General features: G+C 38.3%; 1 protein-coding gene across 3 annotated transcripts in view; it reads right to left on the bottom strand.

The window, feature by feature from the left end:
* The window catches only part of mical3a (microtubule associated monooxygenase, calponin and LIM domain containing 3a), a 74689-nt gene extending 53419 nt beyond the window's left edge, over positions 1–21270 (bottom strand). For all 3 annotated transcript variants that reach the window (XM_086029289.1, XM_086029286.1, XM_086029288.1), the window contains exons 1-7: positions 21183–21270; positions 20854–21013; positions 2107–2519; positions 1511–1718; positions 1265–1381; positions 1088–1189; positions 100–255 (exon numbers count right to left, since the gene is read on the bottom strand). In XM_086029289.1, the coding sequence (XP_085885415.1) occupies positions 100–255; positions 1088–1189; positions 1265–1381; positions 1511–1718; positions 2107–2385 (862 nt within the window). In that variant the 5' untranslated portion in view covers positions 2386–2519; positions 20854–21013; positions 21183–21270. The remainder of the gene's footprint in view (positions 1–99; positions 256–1087; positions 1190–1264; positions 1382–1510; positions 1719–2106; positions 2520–20853; positions 21014–21182) is intronic.
* Positions 21271–21968: the final 698 nt, after the last annotated feature.

Below are 21968 nucleotides of genomic sequence, written 5' to 3'. Positions count from 1 at the left end.
AGGGTGAGCAGAGAGGTGAGTGATAGGTGAAGGTTTGATTACAAAGCCCAAGTTGTTGTGTTCTACGGTACAAGATGGGACATTTTCTGCAGTTCACACCTGTCGCTTCTCTGAGGTCTTGAAAGAACTTCTGATTGAAGATGAAGGCCACTCCGCTGATTTCTTCAACCTTTGCCTCTGCTGTCGTGTTCCTGTTGATGAAATTTGCCGTGATGGCGATTGCAAGTTTGCCACGGAACTCCTTACGTCGAAAACCTAGATGACAAAGAAGATTAACAGCTTAGACTTCACATCCTATTTAAAATGAGAACTGTTGCCTGCTTATTATTAGTAACAAACATAGCTACAGCGCAAAAAACAAAAAAGCCTACTCTGATCTTATACAATTATTTGAACACCGTATTAGCATGATACAGTATGTTGCCATGTTGCTGGCGTCGGGGAGAATGCTTGTACAATATCTCCGAAAACCATAACTTTTCAGGAAACAAAAAAAACAGCGTTAGTTGAGTCATTAACATTGCACGGTAAATGACGGCCAAGTGATTTCCAAAACTTTAGATCAATAATTATTAAAAATAACAGATCCACGTGGGGACTGACCAATGATATCGATTTATTGGATGTAGCAGGATTACAGTATGTAGCAGCAAAATGTACTACTTGGGGGTGGTGAGATGGGGGGCAGTGAAATGAGGTCAGGGTCTACATGGAAGGCAGGTGTCTATTTGAAAATGACCCACAAATTTAAGTCCCAAGAAACCAAGAATAATGTTGCCATTTTGTTTTCTTACTTGCTTAAAGGAGGAAGTCAACCCAAACATGTTTTTCAAGAATATGTTCTATGCAGGCCCACTAGTTTAAACACGGCATTGTGATTAATATTGTGTTTATGGAATATGGGAGCAAGATCCAGACGTTTGTCACTTCTGTCGACTGAAAATGACATCACAGATGCTCAGGGCTTAATGCCTTGTTTCAAATAGTAGGGCTGCATAGAATATATTGTAGAAGAAAATATGTTTGGGTTGACTTCCACTTTAAGGAATACGTGCTCATAGCTGAAGAAAAGGAGATGATGACTTGCCTGGCAGTGTGTTTCTCCTTCCATCGGCTCCAATGATCACGTCAAACTCCAACTCGTTGACAGGGTGTGTCCTGGGGTGGACCTCGGCCCTCCAGCCTATCCCTGTGAACGAACACAATGTGTAATCGCAAAAAATGCAACATTAGAGATAACTACAGGAATTGTTCTCTGACTCACTTTCATTCTCCTGATCCTCAGGGGGTTCAATAAGACCTTTGAACTCTACATTGACATGGATTTCTATGCCCAGGAGGAGAGCCACTTTGAGCAGCATGAGCTGAAGTTGACGAATACCTATAAAACAAGGACAATGACATAATCCCTCCTCTAAACTCAAGTCAACAAATCACTAGTCAAAGGCAAATTAGTCACAAATAGTTCAAAACCAGAGTGGACAGCCACATTGTGCTCTCAGCAACTTACTGATATGATCAATTGCACCAGCGCAGAACTTTCCATAGAACTTCTTGGCCCCAAGGCCCCTGAGATCCTGAATGGTGAAGGGCCATAGATGCAGCACGTTGTTCCTGGAGAAGGCATCCCTCTTCTCCAGAATCACCACTTTGGCACCCAAAAAGGCGAGCTCGATGGCTGTTCGTAAGCCACATGGTCCAGCGCCAATGATCAGACACTAGCGTCAAAACAAAAATGTGAAGACCAAAACTCAACAGTTTCATGTTAGATATCATTTAGCATCAGTGCTGTCTTGTTTTGACATAAAGCCGCCTTACCCAGCTTTAGGGTAATAGGACTTGGACTTGTACTTTAGGGTACGGACCCCATAAAGGTCTTAGGGTTTTATTACGCTACTTGTACCGATTCTCAAGCAGGTACACATTCTCTTGGCAAAGGGTTTTAGATTGACTAACTTGGGTCATGAGTTGTGAAAAAATCTGGACAAACCTCTGAAGTTGAAAAAGAATGGCCAGCTATGGTTTGTTAGCGACATTCATTAAATTGAAACCACAAGCACTCAGAGGAATCACTTCATACAGTCATGCTTGAAATGTGAGCAGTACCTTTGAGTTGGTACAGGCACGGCCCTTCTTATACTCCTTCTGGCCGGCCCTCTTGTCCAACTTGGCCCAAAGTGCTTTGGCCTTCCAGTAGTTGAGTTTGGATTTGAGCCTGTGGTAAAAGACCCTGTACTCTGTGGGCTTGACTTCCAGGTGATCACACAGCTCCTGGAAGGCCTTGAGTGTGCCCTTGCATGTAGTGGCCTGGACAAATCTGTCAAACAGGACATGGGACTGGTTGACCCCTTCTCCTCCGGTTGCACTGATGCCTCCATCCCCCATGGTCCAGACTCACACAAGGCTGATAGGGCCCTTCACCCCCCCACAGGGGTCTCTGGGTCCAACCACAGCCCTGTATGATGTCAGTTTCTCTCTCCAGTGGAAGGTTCTAACTACCTGCCTCAGGCGTTCTCATTCTGTTGCAAAAAGAAAGAGAAATAATCTGAATGAAAACTTCTGATGTGTGGTACCACACGAATCAAAATCACATGTTAGTGTTGTGAATGTCTGGGAAACAGACTTGGTAAACTTTCCAGTAGCCAGATGAATTAAATATGCATAAATCCAACACAAACAGGACCAAAACACCATATTACTGATGTTTTGGGCCTGATAACAAATAATGCAATACCAGCATTCTGTGTGATTTGGTGCATTTGTGCTCTCTATCAAGTTGGGTGAAAAACTTTGCATGGAAAAAAATTAATGGAGCAAACAATATGTCCATTACACATACAGGAAGTGACAACTGAAGAGCATATGCCGTCATTCCCATCTTTATAATACAAAATCTTCCACTCTTCTGGGAAAGCTTACTACGGTCAGAGGTTGCTGATGGAACTTTGTGTATAAAACCTCAAGAATCCTTCACAACTAAATCAGCTGGTAAGACAAACAACCAATGTTAATATTGTGACACCCCACATATCATGGTCCTTCTCATACACAGACATAATGTGCAAAAAAACGTCTAGGAATGGAATTACCAGATACAGGAAGGGCTCTGATTCCACACAAATCCAAACAGGAAACACACTGGCAAGTGTAGGTGCCCAGGTGTGGTACAGACTGAGACAGAGTAGACCGCAATCCACCAAAAAAACACTGCAGGGAGCTTTCTCCATCACAAAATCCAGTAGAGCTGGACAGTTAATAAAAAAATGTCATTGTGATTTTGATTTTGGGCTCTCAAGATCATAAAAAACATTAAAATCTAAGAAAAACGATTGATGGGCCAACTGCGCGGTATTTGTATAGAACATCCTGCGTTTTCAAAGGACAATGGCTATATTTGTGTTGCTTGCAGCATGTGTGTGACGTGGGTCTGGGCAATAATTCAATATCAATATGCATCACGATAAACGTGATCAATATCAACAGAGAATGCCTCTGATAAAATGTTCGATAGCAAATAATCGGGAGGCAAACCACAACCCCGGCATTGTAGGGAGACTGCAGTGTGGTGTTAAATTTGTGCCAAAATTACAAGAATGTAAGAGGAGAGTTTGCATTTTACATGGCTCAGTCCCTATCATCAAATAGTTAAAGAGTTTAAAATCCAACTGTTCATACAAAAATAAAATTAATGTCTTGAAAGAATTTCTGTTTTTCATTCTCTTTAAGTGGGGGAAGTGCTGCGATAGCCTACTTCCTGGTCTACTCGTTCTCCGAAGTGCTTTTTGTGTCATCAAAAGACCATCCCGCACTGCATCTTTCACATCCAAAGTGGAGTCTCATTCGGTGGATTTATTTCATAGTACTGGCTAGAAAAGATACGGCTTCATTCTTTCAGGATTAATGCCATAGATGTGGCCTAGCTGTGTATGTATATGTATCATCGTGCAGTCTAGTCCAATGTTAATGTGACAGTTATCTAGTGATGTGTTCAATGAACATGGCAGCCAGCTATATTATTTGTCAAATCGTTTTTAACGTTATCAAATGTACATGAAAAATAATTAAGTTATCAAATTAATTATAGACAAAATATGAACTTTTTTTGCTGCAAATGGCGTACATAGGTGAAGCATCCATTTAATGTGGGAGGAACGGGAAAACAAAAATTCTATTATAGTAAACATTAGGGGTGTAACGGTACAAATGGGTGTAATAATACGTTTCGGTATGGCATGTTCGGTTCGGTCCACTTATTAGCACGAGCTTACGCACGGGCGCCATTGACTCTTGCGCGCGGCAGGGGAGGGCGGCGGCACTAAAGAGGAGCCAGGACGCCAGAAGCCGTGATAAATCATAAATGCATGGATAAATGCCATTCTTATGGCATACGGAAACAAGCCAGAGCTAGAAGGTCCGCCGTACACAGTGGTCTCCTGTTTGGGAACATTCTAGCTTACCTGTAAAAATCGCCCATGGGGAAAGGTACGTGTATAAGTCCCAAAGTTGTGTGCTGACATTGCTACATGAGATTGGCGGCTATGTTGCAGGTAACACGTCTAACATAATAACGGATATCCGATTTTGAATGTTTCTTAGACGAGGAAGCAAGCAGTATGTTTAGCCAAAAACCAAATACAACAGCTTTGTTCTTCGTTCTCCGCTGCTTCTCTCGCTAGCCGTACGATGCATTCATGAACCTCGGAAACGTCACAACTCAGCAAAACACAAATCCGACCACAACACAGATATCCCAATTCGTTACAATATGCTGTTTCACATTCAAAGATTACAATGCCTAAAAAGTGTAAATAATTTCATAAAGACTTTAAAGTTACTGTATTTCATTATGAAGAAAGAGTTTTTATACAGTTAGCAATAATTATAACTGTTACTGCATGTATTTTTTTTTCATCACAAAAAGTGTATATGTACTGTAATGACAACTTGTCTTTAACTTGAATACTTAGATGTGTCCTAGGCTGTTGCTGCTGAGTGTTTAAAGATTTCAGTGTCTTAATAATTGACAAAATTAAGAGATCTTTATTGTTAGGGTATTTTTTATTCTGGTGTAATTTTTTAGAATGTCACCCGAATGGTTCGCTTTTATTTTTTTTCCTAAACAAATTGTACCATTTACTTGTCATCTTTTCAAAATAAACATATATTTAAAAAAAAAATCTGTTTATTGTACTGAAAATATACCGAACCGAACCAAACCGTTTTGGCGTACCGTTACACCTCTAGTAAACATTACAAGACAGTGATTAAAACAAAAATATTATCAAGGTAGCCTAGCAAGGTAGCCCTGTTTTCATGATTACATTACATCATGCTTTAGTCTAAAAATAAATCCCAAGATTAGGACACAGGGCCACACACTTTAGTAAACCTCTTGCACAATTCCATAAAATTAGTCAAGGAAGAAAAAAATATTTGACAAAATACATTGGAACTAACTACATTATCATGAAGGGATACAAATTCACATAAAGGTGAATATATCAGGAATACCAGATTGCAATGAAGTTTGGGTTGGCACTCTAAAACCACAAATGTAGTAATGATGTGCTCAACTGTTTACCCACTACCGCAGTTTTAAAATAGCTGGGATGACTGGGTTCACTGTGTGCATTGGCGTGTATCCTTAAATGGCATTGTGTCCTGTCTGGCCTACGCTCTGCGGGTACCCTGGGGATGAAGTGAACTATTGTGACTCCTCTCTTTCACCACTCATCCAACTGTAGAATTGCAAGAAGAAACACACTAAAGGGCACCTTGTAGAATGTGGAGAATTAAGGAAATGAAATTAATTCAGGGCTCCACCCAGTATTTACTTCAACTAATAGTTGAACTACTAATGTAGAGCTTGGGAGTGGTTTATTTATACAGCAAATTACTTGTAGTAGGGCACCATGGTAAAAATACGCCTCATCTTGTATTGTGGGCAAAGGGTGAACAGCAGGTCAATAAAATTTGAGAAAGTAGTTTGAAGATGCTTGAAATATAATCTCAATGAGAAAAATACATTATGTAATTGCATTTCAGCACACACATCATAAACTGTAGTGCGTGATGATGCCGACACTACTAAATAGTAGGCTTCTTAGTTCATCAACATTTACAGTTTTTGAGACGCTTTTTGTCTTCCAGACTCCTCAACACAAAGTTCAGAAATGAATTAATAACATCAGTACAATTAAGTATTTATTTCAAAATGACAGGTAGGTACCATTTATTCTGATGGTATACTGGCTTGTGATAAGCAACAATCGTGTCTCTAGTGTCAATGCCATGTGATGACCAATGATCAGCTACTTGAGAGGTGTACTGCAATGCGGACCAGCTCAGACACCTCTCATGTACAGTGTGCAGTATGTGTAATATCCTTACTGCACAGTTTGATAGACAGTATGTATTATTATATTTACATTATAAAGCAATTCACAAAATGTCCAGGATATATTTGCGTCATTCCAATATTTCACTCCAACCTACCCACACCTCTTAAATCGTATTGAGACTCAAGAATTACAAAGAGGTTTTGTATGGAGTAAGGAAGAGATTGTGTTTTTGCTGAAAACATTATTTGCATAATTTTATATTCGTAAAAAGTATTTTAACTTCAGAACATTTGATTTTAGAAAAAGGCGGTCTGTAGGAGCATTATATAATACGTCCTAATGATAATATAAATTGCTCTCTTTTGCAAAACCACTATTGTATTTATTGTAGTCTGTGGTTAGAACCCCACAACTCTACAAAACTCAAAATATAGAAGTAGAAGCAATAACAAATGTACATACATATACAAACACGCCAGGGCTCGACAGTGCACCCAATATGCTCCCAAATGCGGCTAAATATTCAGTGTGCGCTTGTAAAAAATGTATCTGGTCACACTAGTGCAAGTGCATGGTTTTATCTAGGGGATGGGATACAGTGAATGAGCTGCAACTCTGCTGGTCAGACAGACTGTGCGCAAGAGGCGGAAGCCCGTCTGTGACGCGCATCATGGATGTGTACTTTGCCATGTTAACACCACGGACATAACTAGCACAATTTTCTTGAAAATGACGGCTTTCCATTCAGCTAACTCACATTCAAATGAGATGACTATACATCAGCAACTATGGTCATGCTTTACCTCCCAAAAAAGGGTACGACCAAATCCTGTGCAGTCCGACCAACTGAAAAAGTGGTAGCACCAATGCTACCAGTGCAAAAATTAATGTAGACTAGAGTCCTGCAGGCAAACACATAAACACACTCAAATGCATGACACGATGCCTACACTACTAAATAGTAGGCAAATAGGTGGTAAAGTTTGTCAAATGTAAAATTGTTGAACTTTTGAGTATTTGCAAATACATTATTTTGCCCTCAAAAGCCCATTTTCATGGTTGTTTTTTCGTATTTTGTAAAATAAAGGGATTGTTCAGATGTTTGAAAAGCTTGTTTTCTGTATTTTGGTCCAAAATGGGTGATTTGGGTGAAACCAACCTGTGTTTGACTGCTGATGACTAAAACATGGAATAAGGTACAAACAAACGTTTTTGGTGTGATTAAAGAAGAAAGGCTAATCTTTCATTTGGTGATTTTTGCGTTTACATAGTCATAACACACAATTTTCTGTGACACTGGAAAAATCAGTCAGAATGCTCTAAAATTGGCTGGCACTATCTTTTTTTTAATGGCTGGTATTAAGGAAAGAGTTAAACAGTATGTAAACAGTTTTCAGTGCAAAATGAAAGTTTTCATCCATCCATCCATCATCTAAACCGCTTATCCTCACAAGGGTCGTGGGGTTACTGGAGCCTCTCCCAAGTGACTTCCGGCTGTAGGCGTAGTACAACCTGTACTGGTTGCCATCTTATCGCAGGCCACACAAAGAGAACCATTCACACTCACAGTCACAACTAGGGGCAATTTTACACAATTACAGAGTGTTCAATTAACCTACCATGCATGTTTTTGGAATGTGGGAGGAAATTGGAGTACCCGGAGGAAACCCACATAGGCACGGAACATCGAAACACCACACAGGTAGGCCAGGACCGGATTCGAACCCATGGCCTCTGCCCTGTGAGACGGACGTGCTAACCAGTTGATCACCGTGCCGCCCTGAAAGTTTTCAATGAATGCTTATTTTATAATACATGATCATTAAAAATAATAAATAAATAAATCTCTTTCGAGGCACTAGCTCCTCACCATGATGCTCCTCATTTCCAATTATTACAGATACTGTACTCTGACTGACTGACTCAGCAGAGTGCACGTTATTCAGGCATCTTAATTAAGCCTTAACAATGGATTTTCCCCCACATTTTAAATCTAAATATCACATAGCATCAGGTAAATTTAATCGTGGATATTGTTATCAGGATTATTAATTACAATTATTCATTACGGGCCATATTCTCCCATTCACGCTGAAGTTTTTTTTTTTTTTGCCTGGCTTGCACATTTTCAAGGTATGCCAATTCTCCCGTCCAGACTTCTGACACACCCAACATGCATAACCTGGAAATTATGTGTGCAACTACCAAAGAGGCGTGACTCAGTGTAGTCCAAGGATGGCCCAAGGCTGACTCGAGCTGACATGCATACGAAAGGGGGCACACCTGGCCTATATATCACAGAGTGTCCAACGGCCATAATGAGTTACATTACGCCCATGTCTAAATGTCGATATATCAAATTATTTGGTGAAAAAGTGCCAGCGGCCTATTTTTCACCTGTCAGGAGCATTTCCACATGGCTTATGGGGTTTGGAGTTTGGAAGCGCCGATCACAACTACAGGCATCTTAATGGCTGCCTGAGTTATTGGTTTTTCATCATGTGTTATTATTTGATTAAGTGTAGTGTGGAACCTGATCAACACTCATCGTTTTGGATGGGCCCCAAACAGGCATTTAGTCATGAGCACATTATTCTGATTAAGTTACTTTTAGGGCTGCTCGGTTATGAAAAAAATATTCATCACTATAATTTTGGTCATAATTGAAATCAGGATTATTGAAACGATCATTTATTTTTTGGTACAAAACAGAAAAATGTTTAACCCTTGTAGGGTGCTCGGGTCTTTTCAAAAGAAAAATGACCCAAGGCATATCTGAAACCTTCTCCTCACACAATAACACAATGTTATGGGATTTACTTTTTAATTTTTAAAAAAAGGAATAGTACATTAATTCATAAATGTGATCTAACAAAGCTAAAGGGCAAATATTAAGAATATTTGAAATTGGGTTTGTAGTAAATAACTGTTGAGTATTTTAACATAAAATTATTTGATTGTGTTGTTTTTAAAACTCATCCCATCAACACTGGCTGAGTAACAAAAATACGAACACCATACCAGGGTTTAACGTAAAAGACAAATAAATTTCTTTCAAACACTATCATTATTAGGGGTGTAACGGTACACATGGGTGTATTAATACGTTTTGGTATAGCATGTTTGGTTCGGTCCACTTGCATTCATTTCGGTCCAATTATTAGCGCGAGATTGCGCACGGGCGCTATTGACTGTTGCACGCGGGAGAGGAGGGCGGCGGCACTAAGGACGAATACGCAAACAAGCCAGAGCTTGAAGGTCCCCCCGGCCCGTACACTGCGGTCTCCTATTTGGGAACATTCTGGCTGTCCTGTTAAAATCGCAGATGGGGAGAGGTACGTGTAAGTACCAAAGTTGTGTGCCGACATTGCTACACGAGATTGTAGCTGTACTGTATGTTGTGGGTAGCACATCTAACATAATAACACTTAAAACAACATCATCCGACTTTGAATGTTTCTTAGATGAGGAAGCAAGCAGTCTTTTTAGCCAAAAACAAAGTGCAACAGCACTCTCCTTCGTTATCCGCTGCTCCTCTCGCTAGCCGTACGATGCATTCATGAACCTCGGAAACATCACAACTCAGGAAAACACAAATCCGACCACAACACATATAACCCAATTCGTTACAATATGCTGTTGCACATTCAAAGATTTGAATGTCTAAAAAATGAAAATAATTTCATAAAGACTATAAAGTTACTGTGTTTTATTATAAAAATAGTTTTGATATAGTTAGCATTAATTGTAACTGTTATTGTATGTATTTTTTTATCTGAAAAAGTGTATATATGTACTATAATGACAACTTTAACTTGAATACTTAGATGTGTCATAGGCTGTTGCTGCTGAGTTTTTAAAAATTTCAGTGTCATAATAATTTACAAAATTAAGAGATCTTTATTGTTAGTGTATTTTTTTATTCTGGTGTAATTTCTTAGAATATCACCCCGAATAGTTCACTTTTACTTTTCGAAAGAATATACCGTTTAATTGTCAGCTTTTCAAAATAAACTTTTTTTTTTTTTTTAAATCTGTTTTTTTTGTACCGAAAATATACCGAACCGAAGTTTCAAAGATCCCGAACCGAACCGAAATGTGATTTAGCGTACCGTTACACCCCTAATAATTATGTAAGTTCCTTTCGGACCAAACAAATTTCATAAAATTAGTTATTATAAAATAAAAAAAGGTGCAAATGTATCAATTCAAGTATGATTTCCTTGTGTAAACAAACATAGTGCGTTGGATATAAATGCATATTAATAATCATTTTTTACGATTATTCCAATTATGTAATTGTGGGGTGTAATCGTCATAATTGTAATTGAATTTTGATTAATTGCACAGCCCTAATTACTTTAATATGTTTTACTAAATACAGAATGCAAAAACACATGCTCCTTCAAAGTAGCATGTTAGATGAGTGGTACACACCTCACTGGCGACGATTAGTATAACTACCGGACCCATTACGCAAGTTAATTTCACATTTTAAGTGTGACATATTTTCCAAATGGATCCCACCACACTCTAATTGCTAAATGCATTTTTCTTTTTTTAATATAAACATTATTTGTCGCAATGCTTTCGGTGTATGTATGCGGAGCAATATCAGGATAGTGATAATTGTGACAGAAGTGATAATTGTGGACACTATAATCGGGATATGAACTATTTTTACTGTTTCATCTGTATACCCGGTTACAACAGTTTACAACAGCTAATTCATCAAGAAAATTACTATATTCAGCCTTGATTCAAATTGTAAGAGCAAGAATGGCAAGAATGTATCCAAAAATGACTGAACCACAAGAGGAAAGGCGTAAGTAAGCTGGAACACTGACACACAGGCCTGCTGCTATCAATAGCACACACTGCCTGCTCCCTATCTTTCATGCATGTGGATTGTTGTGTTGCTCATTTGCATTAGCTCACTGCAAAGACTGCTATGACACTGTGTCATGGATCGGGTTACCTGCACACTCCAACCTTCCCACTGAACGAGGACATGTAATGTAAGACTATATGCGACACAGACAACCTAGTTCAGCCTTTGGGCTTAAAAAAAAAGAAAAAAAGTTAATAGCAAAATGGAGGGGGGAAAGGCTACAGCTAGCAAATTTGGAGAAATGCAAATTAAATAAGTTAAAAATGCAATGTGAAGTCAAGCCCCAAAAAAACAACAATGTTGACAACCATGATAATGTTTACGCTACCCAGCATATAGTCTAGAGATGAACATTGGACTAAATTTCTTTAACTGTCTATGGAAGACATTTACAATCAGTTAATCAATTAGTGGTGGGAACTATAATCTTTTTTTTTTTTCATCGTTCGGCGTATTAAAAAGATTCTGAATCGATTCATAGGTATTAATAATCGATATTTAGAGTTTACATTTAAAAAAACAAACTAAAAGCATGCACAAGCAATTACGCGTGTTTGTATGTCAGATGCCTGTACTACGCTAAGCTAATACGTGACAAGATGATGTGAAACTATAAATCCTTGCATGCGCAAGCGATTACGCGTGTTTGTATGTCAGATGCCTGTACTACGCTAAGCTAATACGTGACAAGATGATGTGAAACTATAAATCCTTGCACCTAATTGAGTTTTTTTGTTTTAAATAAGTCCAGCGTTTTACATGGACTATAAAACGTAAGCCAATGTAGTGATGCATCAGAATCGGAATCAAATCGAATCATAGGCCTCTGACTCGGAATTGAATCAAATCATGAGCTTCAGAATCGGATCGAATCGTGAGGTACCCATAGATTCAGACCCCTAGAATCAATTGTTGTAAGTTTAGATAAAACTTTAACATTCAATGAAGATGGACAAAAAGTGAATTTTATGCCATTTACATCTTCATTTCATGAACATGTTTTACAGTTGTTTAAACCTCTCAAAGACCAAGTGTGAAGTAAACTTGGCCAGCCAGCTTTTGAGTAATACTAATGGCTAAAACTATTTTAAGCATACTTTTGTTAGATTTATGATGCAGCCCATCCAAATTCATAATTAGACCCTTCAAACATTGGCCAAAATTATTGGCCAAATGGTCGATATTTGCAGATCGTTTATAAACCCAAAACATAGTGCAACATAAATAATAAAATGTTTTAAATATGAAACATTCAACTATTGGTAATACAAATACACATATACATATACATATACATATATACATATATATATATATATATATATATATTATATATATATATACATACACATATACATATATATATATATATAATAGAGATGGATAGATAGATAGATAGATAGATAGATAGATAGATAGATAGATAGATAGATAGATAGATAGATAGATAGATAGATAGATAGATAGATAGATAGATAGATAGATAGATAGAAAATAGCAATATTAACACAGTGTGCATTTTTAAACGATGAAGGGAATATAACATGCCACGATATTCCTTGTCCATATTTTAAGATATGAAATAGGTGTCTGATGCAATCTTGTTTCATTGGAAAGCACTGAGGGGACATAAAACGGTGGCTTGGCACATGCCATAATCCTGTCACATCACCAATTGCTATCCCTAATCTGGTGCGTGGGCGAAGCAACATGCTCAGATGACAACATCAGTTTGAAGACTGTCAGATATGAAAAATTATGCTCTTTATCTCTGGCAAAGTAAAATGAAAATAATACACTCATTAAAAAGTTAGATTTTACGGGTGAATTGCCTCCAATTAAAAGGTCAGAATAGTTTACATGATAACTAAAATACAATTTGACAGGACATTCTGATTGGTATTACCGTATTTTCCGGACTATAAATCGCTCCTGAGTACAAGTCGCACCAGCCATAAAATGCATATGAAAGATGAAAAGAACATATATAAGTTGCACCGGAGTATAAGTCGCATTTTGGGAGGAAATTGTGCGCTTAGTACACAAAGTACACAACATTTCCACCGAGCTACGATGCTACATGTAGCATACAAGAAAGTTATGGTAAGATAACTTTAAACTCACCAAAACGATTGTGGATCGCTTAAATAAGTCTTTTATTCATCCCTGACCATGTCGAATGTTTCTAAGTCTCCAAAAGTATTTCTGTATTCAGTCGTAATCATGTCTTCCTCTCCTCTCTGCTGAATGTGCTCCTCCTTACGTGTGTGGCTGCATGATGCAATACCCCAGCCAGAGGCAGGCAATTGCCTGTTTGTGGTTCGTTCTTATTCAACCATCGTCTCTTAGAGTAACTTAGACAATTGTGTGTACCGGTAATGACCATCCATTATTTATATAGGAGCTGAATTGTGGCTGATTGTACTGTGTTGTTGACTGAACATACTAATCGCTATCGCTAATGCTAATCGCGGTTACTAATCATTAGCAAGTCTGCCTGTTTGTGGTTTATTCTTGTTCAACCATCGTCTGAAACTAACTTAAACAATTGTGTGTAATGACATTTATATACGAGCTGAATTGTGGATGATTGTAGGTTGTTGACTCAACATACTAAGCGCTATCGCTAATGCTAATCGTAATCGCTAATCGTTAGCATAGGCTCATTTTGTTCATGTCTATGAAAATACATGTGTATGTAATGCATAGATTGATAGTATTTTCTGTTTCTTGTGCAGTTTCACGATATAAACAGGCAACTTCGCTGCACACCTGGAGTCAGTGGAGTTTGTTTGTGAATGTTTAGCTGTTTGGATAAGCTGGCTTCCTCGACTAGAAAGGCCTGTTAGTTTAACAAAACATTAGACTTTAACCGTTTAAATTATTCATGCATTTTAATAGATTTTAGGATGTATCTTATGTTTCTTTATGTTGGTTACAATAACATGTGAAATGATATAGAAGTAATTGTCATGGCTTGTTAGTGTTGACTTGTATTTATGATGTTGTAATTTCACACATAAATCGCTCCAGAGTATAAGTCGCACCCCCGGCCAAACTATGGAAAAAAGTGCAACTTATAGTCCGGAAAATACGGTACTAGTCTTGTATGTGTCGGTAATTTTCAATGAAACAGTTGCAAACTGTCAACTAACAATACCTTTCGAATGCTTCACTGCGCAATGCTAAAACAAAGCTACATCATCCCATATCGTTTATGCTATGTGTGCCAAACTGAGGCTGGTGCACAATACACATAGACAGAACTAAGGTTAACGATAACCTCATCAATCACGCAGGCCTGGGAAATATAAAGTGGGGTCCTTCAGTCACAGGCCACATTCTTTAGCCAAATGTCGGCTGGATTTCAATGGAGAATCTTACATTCTTAGTCAACAGGGGTCCTGGCCAGATATCTAATATGATCTGTGAAACCTGAAGACCACAACAAGCAAGTATATAAATATCAGCAGGGTAAAGACATACACTCTGGTAGGATTAGCTCAGTCAGCAAGACTGTTGGGCAAAGTAACCACCTGTTTCAAGACATCCACATTTAATTATCTCTTATAAAATACAGCTTACCATTGTGGTATAAAGTTACCAAGAGCAACATTATACCAGAAGGGTGTTCTACCCATCCTTGCATTGACTTTTCATGTTACTGCTTCATACCCGATGTATTCAACTCTGTTGTACAATCCAGATTTATCGAGGTTTACTGTGGGCTGAGCAGCAGATGCAAGAGGACATGCTCTGGAAACCCAAAAAGAGCTAAAAGACACCACGTCTTTTACCAGGGGGGAAAAAATCCTGAAAAAAGGTTCATCTTTTGCTGGGGAAACAATCATTCAGATCTAATGGTGCAACGGCTTACATACTGTAAGTAACGGTTCGGATCGGTCACGGATTATTCAGTCAAGGATCGGATCCTTTTTCTGATGGACAAAAAATGAATAAATAATAAATTACAATGAAAAAGATACATAGAACTCTGTCTTCATTTATTTTACAAAACACTTTTGCCCTTTAAAAAAAAAAAAATCAACTCCTAATATCTAATATGGCTGTTTAGGATTTAAGAACAAAACTTGAGTTAAGGCAGGATGCATTCTTATTTTATACATGGTACAGTGTATAAAATAACAAGGTATCCTGCCAAACATTTTGAGCTGAATGTTTTCTTAAAATTATTTAACTAGCAAGTGTTTTTTTTTAAAATAAATTAAGACAAATTTTTATTCAGCTATTTTTTTTTTCATAATGAAAAAGAAAGTGCAATTTAAGGAATATTCCCTTCCTTTAAACATGGAGGGTGCATAACAAAGTAATCTAGGTCCACAATATTGAAAAAGAAGTAATAAAAAAAAGTAAGCCAAGGAACAGCTGTTTAACTACCAGCCGGGCACTTCTTGCTAATGCTAACAGCTAGATGCCAACCACCAACACTGGAGACTTGTGCCGTATCATAAAATGACAGCGTAATTAACTAGCTGTTTGTTAGCGTCCTAAATTAGTGACTGAATATGATTTCGGGACGGCATTGTGTTGGAGGCAAGCATTAAAACTGCCATAATGTCGAAAACGGGAGTCAGTTAGCCGTTACGTCACCACGCGGGCCAACTTCAAAGTAAAAGTCTACCAAGGCTATTGCGTTGGCATCAATGATCAATGAATTATTTGGTAAGCTTTATTTTGAAGTTAGCCTTTGCGGAGGCGGCGTGTTTGTTGAGTATGTTTGCAGCGTCCTTGACATGTCTGTCTGAATGAAATGTCGGGACGAGAGGCAGAGTGGGGCACCTGCATGTGACGTGGTATTGGTAAGGCCATTTGACGCTGTGTGGATGACTCGGACCGACCGAGCGGGTCTGAAATACGGACGGGAACTCATAGACGGACTAAAGCACAGACGAATGCCCAGCTCTGCTAACTTCATTGCGCATCTATTGCAACTACTGTGATGAATCAAACTTAAGTGGACTATGTCTTCCTCCTAGAACCCTCAATCAATGGCCTAAGGGCAAAAGCTCAAACTCATTTTGATGAGATGATTAGGACAATTCAGAATAGCATTAGCCTTCCTCAGGACATGACTATCAAAATATTGCATCTTTGTGGTAAGGAGCATTGCAGCAGGACTCTTTTTTCTTTTTTTTTTCTTCCAAGACGTGCCCTCTAAAAAGCTTTTTAGAGCTATACAAGAAATAATAAAACCTATCCAAATGGTCCATACAATGCATGGAAGTTCTGAATAGCGCATACTTGGTTCCAGATAATCAGTGTCGTTCATCACTCGCAGAAGGAAAAGCAAGATTGCAGAGCTCTATTACATTGTTCAAGGGTCAGCAGACTAGCAAAATGTAAACACGCATAGGCCTACTCTAAGGAATGCGTTTAACTTAATGGCCTACTTTTGACTTTCACGGCATGGGAAATGGCCCAAATGTACATTTAATCCAGAGCAAGAGTTAGGGATTAATCAAAGTTTTGATACCATTACAGATACCGGTACCACTGCTGTCACCATACCTAGGTCTGGGCAATAAATCGACATAATTAGGGGTGAAGCGAATCTTCAAGTAATTTGAGTACTTTGGTTGAAAAAAAAAGGTTGAGGCATTTTTTTCTGCCTCAGGTACCTGCTTATTTACGTGTACATTCAGGAAGAAGTCAAGGCAACCGCAGTAAAGATTGTTCATGCTATGTATAACAGTAACAAGCCGCCAATACGGTAAGAAGGTCCACTTCAAAATAAACCTTAGTTACCAAATAATATATGGACATCAATGCCCTTGGTACCTTTTTATTGTGAAGTTGTTCCCGGCAGCATTTTGGGGCGTAACGGCTGACTTGACTCATCTTGCAGACTGCGTTTAGGGAATTTATATTGCTGTCACAAAGTGTTGCTATCGACTCAACAACATAACATCGTCCTGAAATGATGCTCAATCGCTAATTAAGATTCACCGAGTTACGTATTTTCTTGAATTAGCATTACGCCTTGAAAATCTTACAGCGGGCCAGAATCGTGAAGAGGGCGAATATGACGTCATCGAGCCACGTCTCTTGACTGTTTTTTCTTCTGATTCATTTTATTTCTCCTTTAATTGAACAATAAACAAGTGACCAATACTTATTGACAATCTGTCATTACCATTTTCAGAGCCTGAAAACTACACGGCTGGGCCAGTGACGTCAAACACACACTGGATCAAATGGCCAGTGGGCGGACCCGGCTCGCAAAAATATCGGGTTTTCTGCATCTTTTTTGAGGCCTTACCATCAAGTTTTTACCAATGTAATCATTTGAATCTCATTAATTGTACTTGTACTCCTCCTTAAAAAAGTTTTTAGGGTAACGTTTTTTCATGTCCTTTACACTTTCAGAATAATGTTGATTGTCTAAAAATGAAAACCAGTTGGTCATTCACCATTAGGTGGAAATGTGTTTTTTTTTGTCAACTGTATTTATAATTGTTATTTAACCAAGCAAAAATATATATTTTTTTATTTTTATCCAAATACCGGGTTATTCAATTGAATTTGCAGTAGAATAGCCGAATACCAAAATATTTGATAGCTGCAGACCTAGACTTAAATCAATAGATCTTTAAAAAAAAAAAAAATCCCCTTAGCAGCTGCCATAGCCTACTGATGCATATCAGTTACGTTGACGGCAAGGGAGCGAATGCAGAGGAGCTACTTTACTAAAGAGCAGTGGATGCTGTTTCACCTGGTGTGGCGAAGGAGTGGCAGGAGTTGGATCAGTTGGGAGGGCACAGGTTATAACCCCCCCCCCCCCCATATACAAATGCACACACACTAGGGTTAATATAGTTTTGGATTCTTCATTATAGTTCGTTTTTATTTCGTTTTGAGTTATATTTTTTAAATTATTATTATTACTTAGTTCGATTTAATTACTTTTCACAGCATGTTTGTTAGATTTGATCAGTTTTAGTTTTTCCCAACTGTGATGGGTTCCAGCACACCCGCAACCATGCAGGAGGATTAAGGGATGGGCTTCATTCTCTTTCGTTTTTAATAGTTTAAAAAAAGGTGTTTTGTAGTCAACTCAAAAACATTTTAAGACATTTTAAAAACAACCATCCACAAATCAAATACAGGCAGTCTATAACAATCTAATAACTTTGAAGTACAACAAGTGCAGTGCAAACAGACAGACAGAGACACACAGATAGACAGATAGAGAGATAGATCGATTGATAGTGGTGTATTTGGTTGAAATCTTAATCCTGCTCTATTGTGTACTATTTTTTTCATAAATTAACCACTATTTTCACCTGTTTTATGGGCAGATACATGATTGGTCATTTCTTGAGCCCTGACCAACTGTGAAGTCAATTTTAGTTGGCAGCAAGTGGCAAAATGGCCGCCCCCTGAGATGGATAAAATCTGGTGGACTTTGCTGCTTAATTAATATTTCACAAAAGCAATATTACCGGTAATATGAATACCATGTTTAGAAAAGTGGGGTCAAAAAGAACATGTTATTGCAAGGAAAACGTTTGACTTGACTTCCACTTTAACAATGGCAGCACAGATCGTCCCTGGAGTGAACGTAGTAATTGTGTTTGCTGTAATGTCTTGTTTTGTGCAATTATTTAGCATTTTATGCAAAATCAATGATCGGTTGTAATGTCATGATTTGCCTATCAATCAATCAATGATTGCATTGATCGGCTCCACAAAATAAGACATTACAGCACAGTGCACAGCCTCATTTGTCATTCACAACCGGTTCAGATACTACCGATGTGAAATATGGCATAAAAGAGGCCTGATCACCCAAAAAGGTAATTTCTGCCTAGAAATCACAAGTACCACCAACAACAAGGTCATCAAGCGACAAAATAACTCCATGGTAAATATATTGCCAAATTAAAGAGCAATGGCTTGTTTTTATCTTACACAATGTAACTTTTCTGCTTCCTATGGTGGCATCAAAAAGACGAGAGACAGAAAACCATGTTCACGCTAGTTCTAGGATTTCATGTCGTTTATTTAAGCTGCAACTTTTTAAGATCGGTTGTACAGCACCGATTTGTTCAAACAGCCCAAAAAAATCCCCCGACATGTTACCTAACATTACAGGGTGAGTTGATTTACAAAAGGGAAGATTTATAAATTTGTCAATCTATTAGCAGACATGTTTATGAAGCTGCACCCTTTACAAAGGCACTGCCCGATGACGTCACTTCTTGTCTGGTCTAGGGATGTGTGTTATAATAATGCCTACTTTACAATACAACCCCTATCATTTATATGGTTAGGGTATTGGGTTAGCTCTGTTGCTACACTAATGTGGCGTCCAAGAGAGTAACGGAACAACGATCACCTTTTTATGACATCATCCTTGTGTGTCACTGTCCAGGCACGACCAATCAGCCCATACTTATTCCAACTGTTGCATTCATGTAACTGACTCCGGAGTGATTGGCACACCCCTAATTATAAGACAGCATGGTAAGATGTACAGTAAGTGCTATTAAAGGTTTGCCCATAGAACAAAACCATTACATTGCAGAGTGTGACTGCTAAAGCCTCAAAAGTTGATGAAATATGAGAACAAAAGGAACAACGAAATGTAATTACTAATGTACTAATCAAGAGAACCAATGCTGCATCAATTAACAGAGACATGGGATGACCTTGTTCGGTATGTTGAGATCTTCCATTCTAATTAGCAGAGTGACTTAATGCATACATATCTATCTAATATGGGCCATCTGGGCTGAAATGCCAGTTCTCTTGACTACACCTGAATCCAATGTGAAGCCAGTCAACAAAGGAAATCTACACATTTGTTAATGCAACCTACACAGAACGAGAGACATACAAAAGCATCAAGCAAAGACGTGAGTAGGTACTTCTGAGGCTTGGTTTCGGGAATCAAATACCCTAAGATAAACAGTAAATAAAACTACATTAAATTATTACCTACAAATGACAACCAAATGTGGACACAACGATGACGCTTGTTTATATTATTGTGTTAATGTCCAGCCCGAGATTAGATTTACCTTCAGAATGTAAGAATATCAGGCAATGTCTATGCATGTTTAGGTTTGATTGACACAAACGCATACATTTAGCAACGTCTGTCAGTGTGGATACAGTTTAAAAATGGTGCACAACTACTACCTACAATAAGACAATTACAATATACATGTACAGTATATTGTCAAACCAGCAATGACTCATGCGTCAAGTCATTGACCAAATAATAATTAGGCAATTAACCCATTATCAAATGGAGCGTGTGTCACTAGAACAGATCTAGCGCGAATAACACCAAAGCAACCACCCAATGTGTTACATGAGCTAAAGCAGCCTGTGCCGTGCCTGTCCCGCCTCAGAACGACCGAGAGCCAACAGTGCATTAGCGACAATTATTACTGTACCTCTGCGACTTTCATTTAAATGCTGACAACTTTATCTCGGGCCAGTGTCCTTGTATTGTTTGTATGCTTTATGAAATAAACAGAGCGTGACGTTGGTAAACGAGTGAGGAGGTGCAGTTCGTGGTTCCGAAGGAACCATAACGAATGTCGTGAACGTGCATGCTGTCAGGCTACAGCAAGGAACAACCACGCTTACCTGCAATTCAAGCCTATTTATAATCCAATCGTGCGTAGCGGCAAAGAGTCCATGTTTGCTAGTTAGTCCAAATTCCCTCGCGAAAAGCCAACAGTGTGAGTGGATAAGGGCGGCGGAGGCCAGGAGACACAGCCAAACAGGCGCAGAGGAGCAGGCGCAACTTGAAACAGACAGAGGCAAATCGGTCCAAACCATCATAGCGGCAAGGAAGGGGTGACGGATTAAGGATATATACATAACAACACGTCAACAAACTATTGAGTAATACTCGACTTCATTGTGATGAAAATTTGACGTTACACGTTCATCAAAATGAAAGGAATACTTACATTCTACCCGTTTAATTTTAAAGGTGGAATCTTAAAACCCATTCTTCCACTGGAGCAAACCAACGCGTTATAACACCGTCTAATCCGATTGGTCTATTGCAACATGACGCAAACACCCCTTAGAGGCAGGGTGACATTAAAAGAAATAGCCCGAGGAATACATTGGCGATTGAAGATAAAACGTTGTATAGAGAAAGTATACAGTAATAATAAAAGAAGGATACTACTACATTACACACATGAATAATAATACTACATTTATTATTATTATTTTATTATTAATAATAATAACAATAATAATGATAATAATAATAATAATGAAAATAATAATTCATTCATTCATTCATTATCCATACCGCTTATCCTCACAAGGGTCGCGGGAGTGCTGGAGCCTATCCCAGCTGTCTTCGGGCAGTAGGCAGGGGACACCTTGAATTGGTTGCCATAATTGTTCTAATTATTATTATTATTATTATTATTATTATTATTACATTCATCTGTTCTTGTTAAAGTTGTTGTAATTGTAATAATACTAATAATATAGTAGCTGGGACAGTGCAGCTGAATAGTGAATATTTAATCAAATCTTTGTCTCCGATCTCTTAGTTGTGTCTCTCAGATGTGTATCTTTAAATGTGCATTCTATTCAAGGATTCTTAGGCAGAATTCCAAAGCCCGTATAATGGTTTTCTAACAATGCACAGAGTCGGTAGTGGTTGAAGAGCTGCAGTTGCCAAAATAGAAAAAACACTGGAGTTTACATCCATCCTTCCATCCATTATCTGA

The sequence above is a fragment of the Filicampus tigris genome, chromosome 4 (assembly GCF_054856515.1).
Source record: "Filicampus tigris isolate MCC_2025a chromosome 4, RoL_Ftig_1.0, whole genome shotgun sequence".
Lineage (NCBI taxonomy): Eukaryota > Metazoa > Chordata > Actinopteri > Syngnathiformes > Syngnathidae > Filicampus > Filicampus tigris.
The sequence above is the reverse complement of the archived record's forward strand: the minus strand, read 5'-3'. Positions and strand labels throughout refer to the sequence as shown.